This window comes from Olea europaea, chromosome 13, assembly GCF_002742605.1.
Source record: "Olea europaea var. sylvestris chromosome 13, O_europaea_v1, whole genome shotgun sequence".
Taxonomy (NCBI): domain Eukaryota; kingdom Viridiplantae; phylum Streptophyta; class Magnoliopsida; order Lamiales; family Oleaceae; genus Olea; species Olea europaea.
The window spans coordinates 5607290-5616067 of record NC_036249.1 but is presented as its reverse complement, the minus strand read 5'-3'; the positions used below and the strand labels follow the sequence as shown (position 1 = coordinate 5616067).

Genomic DNA, 8778 nt, shown 5'->3' with positions numbered 1-8778 from the left:
GGGGTCTATTTAATATTTATAGGTATTTTTAACCTATAATCCTTGGAAGGGATTTTGGTAAAATGGACATCTTGTGTATGGACTAGGACTACATCAAGTACTGAACAGGGAAGATTTAAACTTAAATTTCACCAGCCCTGTTAAAAGAACAGTGAGAGTTCAAATTGAATATCAGTTCTTTAAAGACAAATAGTTAAATCGTAGCAATTTAGTTTGCCATCGTTTTTGTTGTGAATTTGATAAGTTCCACTGATACACCCAAAATGCTCCTTTTATCAACTTCCCTGAATTGTTCATTTATATTACATTAAAGGGATTTTGTTAAACTCTTCTTGCATACAGTAGCAGGACAAGAATCAGGATAAGAGAAACACAGTTCATAACTTTTGGTGAACTTGTTAATATAAACTAAAACAATTATAAAGAAAAGAAATGAGAATATCATAACAGGAATGACGACTTAGGTGATTAGGACCGTTTTGCATGGACTTAAAGAGATTCCTGTTCATAACAGTGAGGCGATCTCAGATAAAATAGGTTAGAAGAGGGAGGGGCAGACCAAAATTAATATTGCCAGCCGTGGTTGCTAAATATCTAGTTGCTTTAGATCTTAGCACTAAACTGAGTGTAAAAAATGGATTAATGTGATCAATCCCAGATTTATTGAGAACAAGACTTAGTTCGTTGTTACTGGGAAAAGAGGGGGTTGGGTTTATTTGTAATGGAGTTGAGGTGAGTAAAATAACAAGCTTTAGAGCTTGGTTTTGATGATTTGATCCTCTGCACGTTCTTAAACCATGTTAAAGAGAACTTTTTCTGTGCACTAAATTGTTCAAGCTCTGTAAACCAAGCCATTGAGCTAGATACAGGTAAGCTGAAGTGGCTTGGTTTCACTTGTGTATGTACTTGATTTGTAAGTGTACCAGCCTAATTTTAACCAGATTCAATAGACTAATAAAAAGTCTGTGTTGGGTTGAGTTCTTAACCAACCTCAAGGGCTCTTAAATAAAATCCAAGGTGATTCGAAGAAGTCGTCTTCATGGTACAGATTTAGCTGACATGTTCTTTCCAAACAGCATTTGAACAATTTCTTGATAGTAAAATGCCAAATAAAGGAGGAACTGTCAGGAGGGAATTAGGTTATACTTTGGATAGCTAAATTATTCACCATGTCCTACCCGATTAGATTTCATTTATGGAGCTCTTTATAATGAACTAAGTTGTTCATATCATCAGATTTTTTGCTTGGCCTTTGTCGCTTCTTCACGAACATCATTTTCTGATATTTGATTCACACTCTTGCATGTTTCTTATGAAGCCGAATTAGTGTTTATTACATTATAAATGGTACCCAAAACTTAGCAACTTCCTCCTTTTCTTTTACGTAACTTTAGCAACATCAAGTTATCTGTGATTAGGAACTGTGAATTTTCTGTACTTTAATCTTCACAAACAGCCGAAAAGGTGAAAAGTGTTTTTATTAATACTTTATCAATTCAATTTGTAGTGCTCTATAAGAATTTACGAACTGTGAATTTTCTGTACTTTAATCTTCACAAACAGCCGAAAAGGTGAAAAGTGTTTTTATTAATACTTTATCAATTCAATTTGTAGTGCTTTAAAAGAATTTACCTGAACTTATATTTGAAGAATGTTTTTCTTTTCTTGTACTTCATTATAATTTCGAGTGTGTTTTTTGCAAATTGACCAGTGATGAGGAACCAATTGCCTTCAAGAAGATGTACCAATTTTCCGAAGTCGATGGGTTTCTGCAGATAGCTGAAGAATCAGCAGATATGATAAAATTCGTGGCCAATGAACCCTCTGTTGGACTTCATTACGTTCAACAGCACACCCAAAATGCAGTGCCCAACCTTATTAATCTTAAGAAAAAGGTTTTTGAAAAATCCCATGAAACAACTTTGCATTCAGAAGATTTGGAGGATTCGATTACCATGGTTAGATCGATGAAAGAATTTGGCTTCCCGATTGCTGATGAGATGAGCCGAGAGATTAAAAAATCTCTTGCTATCATGGCAAAAAAACAACCAAAGAAAGGATTGCTAAATAGCTCAGGACTTCGTATTGGAAGAACCAGTTCTTGGTCTCCAGCCACCTGGGGTCGTAATGCAGTTCATTCAAATCCAGGGGAGGAGAGGACGACTGGTTATCTCTCAAGTGTTTTCCAGTCTGCAAAACAAAGAGCTGAAAATTTCAAATGGGCTCGAGTTGAGTTGAAAGAATCAAGCCTTCCTGAGGGTGAGAAGCTTTTGTCCATTGTTAATCCCACACGCTCACTTGTAAAGGCAGTTGATGGTTCGTCCTCATCAATGCCGGAGGCCGAGGCCAAATATTTGCCATTGTCGAGTGAAGTTGATGAGCTTCAAGAAGAATCTCGACTTTATAAAAGTTCCTCCCATCAAGAATTCCTCTCATTATCAGAGACATATCACGAGTTCAAGGCAGATCAAGAAGCAAAACTCAAAGAGTGGTTGGGAGATAAGGGCAATGAGGATCTTCATCGACTAGAGAAAAAAGAATTGCATAACTGAAGTTGGTGACCTGGTGAAGTCCATAATCTATGTACTATAAGAAAAAAAGATGAATGTGTTTGATTATTGACACAATAACCATGTTCGTATCTTTGAAATCTAATTGCTTGTAATCTTAGTGCTGTTAGTTTGTGGCATTTCCCTTATTGTTAAGACTTTTCATCTGTTTTCTGTCCAATATAATGTCTGTATGCGATTTGCAAAATAAAATAGATTTATTTTCTTTTGTTACAGTGAAATATTAGCATTACGGCTTTACTATTCTTCATGCTCAATGAAAAAGGAATATATACGAACTCAGTTCAAAGTTTACATTTTTACAATTAAAAAAATTACCAATTCAGGATTATTTCTCCTTGGTTTCATTGCTTATTTAAATAATTTATTCAATAAGCCATTCATTTTTATCGCCTCGTACTGAATTTTGTAAAAAATACTGTGAGCATTTTTTTCTTGTTCCCAGAAATGTAGCTACTTCCCTTTTTGTGTGTGGCCTTGCTCGTCAATGTTAATTTCGCAACATATTCCATAGTTTTGAATGGGGTATTCATGGCTTCTTCAAAAGTGGAAAAGGCCTCCGGCAAGGTGATCCCCTATCCCCCTTCTTGTTTCTGCTTTGTTTTGAATATTTTCCTAGAATGGTTAGGCTGCCACAATGTTTGTGAATTCAACTATCACCCTAAGTGTGGCCCCTTAAAGATCACTCACTTAGCTTTTGCGGATGATTTAATGCTCTTTGTAAGGGGAGCTGTTATGCCAATGCAAATTCTAATGGTTTGCCTTTCAAAATTTGGTCTTGTATTGGGTTTAAGGATGAACATCCAAAAATCCAGCTTGTATATAGTTGGTATTCATGGCTAAGATCTTGATGATATTCTTGAACTCACAAATTTCATGAAGGGTACCATGCCATTCTGTTACTTAGACATCCCTCTTGCTTGGGAAAAGTTCAAAGTTAGTTGTTATGCTCATTTTCTTAAAAAAATTACAGCTTATATTGATGCTTGGAATTGCTCTTCGCAATCTTATGTGGGAAAGTGGAACTTATTATAGCTGTCTTTCAAGGTGTTGAGTGTTTTTGGCTTTCTATTTTCCTTATTCCAGTTACAATTATCTCAATGATTATTAGCCTTTGTCAGAAATTTCTTTGGGGATCCAAGAAGCCTTTGGTGACATGGAGGGATGTTTGCCTTCCAAAAGATGAAGGGGGTCTTGGGCTGAAGGACTTGAAAAGTTGGAACTTAGCTTTACTTCCTAAGTCTCTATGGAATATTCATGAAAAAAAGGATGCCCTTTGGGTAAGTTGGGTTAACCAATTTTATCTTAAAAGGACTTGTATTTCGGATGTTTTACCAAGGAAAGATCACTCTCCCCTCTTCAAAAAATTGTTGGAAATTAGGGACACGTTGCAAAAAATTGCTGCACAACTCCAGATTCATGCACAAGGGCCGTGCTGTCTGTTCAAGTGGTTGGAGACAGCAACCTGATTACATCTACTGGAAGAACCACAAATCAACGTCAGAACAATGAGCGTTTTCAGGCAGTTTTGGACAGATTTGAGGCTTGGTCAATTGGTGGAAAATTCTACACAAAAATAGCATATGATTACTTCCGGTCGAGAGGTACTAAGAGGATTTGGGCTGCCGATGTTTGGAAATCTTGCATAATACTGAAGCACTCATTTTTGTTTTAGTTAGGAGTTCAATCTAAACTCCTAACTAAAGACAAATTACAATACTTAAATATCCATCGTAATTGTGTTCTTTGTGGGCATATGGTGGAAACAGGTCGACACTTATTTTTTTGAATGTTCTTTCATATCGTCCTTATGGAAGAGCATTAGACAGTGGCTCAACATTAGAAGATCTATGTCAACACTTGTTAGTGCATTGAAGTGGATGAAAAAAGAGGCCCACGAGACATCATGGCTCATCAAGGTTAAGAAGATTACACTTGCAAGTACTGTCTACTACATTTGGTTAGCACGTTTTAGGAAGATTTTTGAAAACCTTTCACCTCACTTGGATTGTATTGTGAGATGGATCAAGACACACGTATACAAAGTTATGTTCTCCTTGCATTCGGATGTCTTGATCCATTTCGAGTTTTTAGTCTTGGGTCATTGACTTTTTATGCACTTTACTTATTTTGTATTCCGGGTATGCCCGAAGTAATTGTACGAAATATTGGCTTTGTTTTGTCCGGGTATGTCTGATATACTTGTATATGAAAGTTTTGATCAATGAAATTTACATTTACCGATTAATAAAAAGAAAAAAAAAAACATCTGCAGCATGTTTGAAACAAGAGAATGTATTGAACACTATAATTAGAAAATGCTGAACATGATTCTTCCTTTAGTCAAAAAGCAGTATTGATAACCATAAAACCTCCATAATCATTTGGTTTCTACTTTTCTTTCCAACGACACTTCCGGTCCATAGAACTTCTTTTCTCCCTCTACTGTACCAACTCTGAACCAAGAATATTTACAAGAAACAAAAGCAAAGATATCTATCACTCTCCTGATTATTGGTATTGAGATATTTTTCGTTCGATCCCACGGAGCATGAAGAAACGAAGATCCACATTAATCACAATCCATGGATTCACTCCCAATCCCACATCAGCTTTTACACCATCTTGGTAATTCAAATCCCTGTAAACAACAAAATTCAAGGGGCAGGTCGAACTCATATTTTGAACCACATAAAGAATGCCCACAAATAATTTCAACGATTATAGCATTTATCACACAGGGAAAGCAGGATATAATAGCAAATTATAAAGGAGCGGATGCACCTCCATTACTTTTTTAAGAATTGCCGGAAATTTTTGTGAGAACAAGAACTTTAGTAACAAGTAAACTCGATTCAGAGCATCCACGAATAAATACAAGGGAACTGGGTGGTTCACAATGCACAATTTCCCAAGACAGATCCGATAACATTGTCAAATACCCCCACCCCCACAAAAAAAAAATAATAATAATAATAAAAAAAAAAAGCACTAGAGATAAGGGAAAAAACATATTGGAGTCGACAAATGAAGCTAGAGGGTACGAAATAGAGTTGATAATTACAATGTTAACAATCTGCAGTCTATAACTAACAGGAAGATAATCAAAGATTATACTCTGATCTCCTAAAACTACGTCCATATCATTGCATTCTTCATACTGGAAACTGAAAGGCGCAAGTCCTGTATACAAAAGTCGCACTGCAATTCTTTAGTCATTGAAATAAGTAGCTAGAAGAAAATCCATCCACGAGCTCCTACAGTTGTAAGCTTTCACAATAGATGATGCCAGAAGGTAATTATTAATACAATAACAGAAAAGAAAAGAAATATATAAAAGGAAAACCTTTTGGGCCTGATCAAATAATATGGAGAAATGGACTTGTAGCTTTCTTTTCAAATCTTTACCTGCCAGAATTCTTCAGGGTAAATCTACGTTCAAGTGGACTTCATTTAATTGGCTAAGCAAATATGATGGTGTAGAGCTATGAACTCTATCATATGGACCACACAAGAAAATATTTGACAACTTTCAATATCATTAATTATGCTAGGTAATAATATTACCACGTTAGTTGCCAAAAACAGAACAATGAAAGCATATTCATTTCACTTAATTTTCCTATTACCAAGGATCATTAGTTCAAGTGGACTATCTACTTACATGGCGTAATGCACAATTAGAGGAATTATAAAACCCTCAACAAGATACTAGTGCAAATCTCAAATGGCTTTAAATGAATGCTTCCCACTCTGAATAATAGCAAATTGTGTAGTGGGTGCAGATAAATGTTTAGATACTTAGCCCTTGTTTGAGCCCCATTTTTTGGCCAAAATGAATTATAGAATAGTGTTTTGTCGGAGAATTTGTGATTAAAGGGTAAGTAAAAGTTTTAAATTTGCGTGTAAAATTATTTTATAGGAGACTGTGTAGTTGAAAATGAGATTTTGGAAAAATGGGGACCAAACATAGGCTTAATTGTTGAATAAGGACAGATTGACAAAGAAATTAAGTTTTACCGACAAAATTCAACAACTTGGAGGCCAAAAAAGGGCGGACCTTATGGGTTTATGATTAGCGTGAAAGCTCATTAGAAATGTATAAAGTGAAACATATACAATGGGCAAATTAAAACTTACCAGAAATAAACGAGCCAAGATACGACAATCTCAGCTACTACAATTTATACGTAAACTGCCAAATGCTAGAGCTTGTACTGAAAGGGGAAAGAAGTTCATTTATAATCTCTTCAAAGATATTCTCTTCAGTAGAGATATCATTATGAGCCTGTTTCGGAGCGATTTTTTCATTCCAAAAAATTGATTTTTTGACCGTTATTTCACTATTCCAGCCGTCATATTTGACTTCTTCTCTCACAAGTGGACCCCACTTTTCTCCTAACGGTCAAAAAATCAATTCTCAAAATCACTCCCCAACAGGCTCTATGACTTTTTGAAATTTTCCCTGCACAATTTTGAGGGTTAGAACTAGAGAAATATGAAGTTGGAGGCATCAGGCTGCTATTACTGTTTAATGATGTTGTCCCAATACTTGGGCATAGAAATAGAGCCATCACTCATGATGCTCAGGTTTAGAGCCACCAGTAATGGCTACCAACTCACCAATATTTATATCTGTAAGATAGAAACTGTTAATGCTACTTAATGCTCTTGTGCCAATATCTGAACTTGGAGTCAAATCAGTACCATGTTAAAGATTTTGACGGCTACTAAATGCCCTTGTGCCAATATTTGAACATGGAATTGAACCACTGTTGTGGAAGATTCTGAACTCTACTTAATGCTCTTATGCCAATATTTGAACTTGGAGTTGAAGCACTACTATAGCAAAGATGCAGGGGCTACTTAATGCTCCTGTCCCAATACTTCTACTTGGAGGTGAACCTCTACTATGGTCAGCATTTTGAATGCTGCGTAGTGCTCTTGTGCCAATATTTGGACTTGGAGTTGAACCACTACCGTGATCAATGCTTTGAAAGCTTTTTTATGTTCTTGTGCCAATATTTGAACTTGGAGTCAAACCACAACTATGGCCAAGATTCTGAGGGCTAGAACTACCAATATTTCTCACCAACATCGTACCTACATCTGAATTTGGAGGAACCTTTACCTGACTGTTATTGCTGCTAAATGCCCTTGCTCCAAAATTTGTACTTGAAGGAGGCCTCAAGCCATTATGATGGTCCAAATTCTGAGGATTGAAATGCTGCTATCATCCACTAACTTAGCACCAAAATTTGAATGTGCAGGAGCCAAGTTACTATTACTGCTTAATGATATTACCCCAACATCTGATCTTGGATGAGTCAAAAGCAAACCCTTACTGTTGCCCACTTCTTCTAAAGATTCCACACCAAGATTTAATCAAGTAGAACTAATGCAACCAACAACTTTAATGCCAACTTTTGCATTTGGAAATCTGTTCTTGTAACCGATAATTTTAGCCTTTCTGTATACAAGTTGGGAAGATAATACGTGAGAGAGAGAAAAGTCAAAAGCAGTAAAAAATAGAAAATAAATGAAGATTTGATTTCTGCTCATACCTATTCAGCTTCTGTTTCGTAGAAGCTGCATTTGATTTCAATTTACCTTTAAGAGAAAAGGACAAACTGTTAGCTCCAGTTTTATTTCAGCCACCTCTTGGCATAAGAAAAGTCATCGGTCCATATATGCAGAACAACAGTTGTTCAACGCATGCACAATCAACACCTACATGGATGCAGACTTTAAGCTTGTACATCTTTTTTTCTCTTATTCCTCAATGTTTTGATCCAGTTTCAAAATTATTGGGCTTTTTTGCAAGATGTAAATTGTAAAATATCATGCACAGTTCTGCATTACATTATGGTCATCATCACTATGGTTCCATGTTAGCTTAACACCACATTGACTCATGTTTCTTTCATTTGACTATGCAAGGAATTCAAGACAGCTTCAGTCTCTTTTATTTAACGTTTTAGGCTTTTAGATATAGACGAACTCCTTTCATTTTTTAAAAACTAATAAAGTTAGACTAAAGAGGAAATAACAAAAAGCAAGCAAATATTTAAATGCTGTCTTTGTAGAAAAGTTGATTTCGTGTTTTAATTCTTTCCCAAATGGTTAACAGCATTACCACCACCTACAGATTAAAACTGTCATTTTTCCTTTTCTAAGTGCTAGGAGCAATTTTCGTTTTTCAATATAA

The 8778-nt window shown here is 35.7% G+C and overlaps 2 protein-coding genes across 9 annotated transcripts in view; one reads left to right on the top strand and one right to left on the bottom strand.

The window, feature by feature from the left end:
• The window catches only part of LOC111407396, a 3907-nt gene extending 1116 nt beyond the window's left edge, over window positions 1–2791 (top strand). Inside the window, exon 3 of one of the 2 annotated variants that reach the window (XM_023036836.1) lies at window positions 1712–2791. In XM_023036836.1, the coding sequence (XP_022892604.1) occupies window positions 1712–2552 (841 nt within the window). In that variant the 3' untranslated portion in view covers window positions 2553–2791. The remainder of the gene's footprint in view (window positions 1–1711) is intronic. The other variant, XM_023036837.1, reaches the window with a different exon arrangement.
• A 2612-nt stretch (window positions 2792–5403) lies between these two features.
• Window positions 5404–8778, bottom strand: part of LOC111407395 (protein FLOWERING LOCUS D-like) — a 9544-nt gene continuing 6169 nt past the window's right edge. For 2 of the 7 annotated variants that reach the window (XM_023036834.1, XM_023036835.1), the window contains exons 3-4: window positions 8135–8180; window positions 5404–8040 (exon numbers count right to left, since the gene is read on the bottom strand). In XM_023036834.1, coding sequence (XP_022892602.1) covers window positions 7956–8040; window positions 8135–8180 — 131 coding nt within the window. In that variant the 3' untranslated portion in view covers window positions 5404–7955. The remainder of the gene's footprint in view (window positions 8041–8134; window positions 8181–8778) is intronic. The other 5 variants (XR_002705103.1, XR_002705104.1, XR_002705102.1 and 2 more) reach the window with 5 other exon arrangements.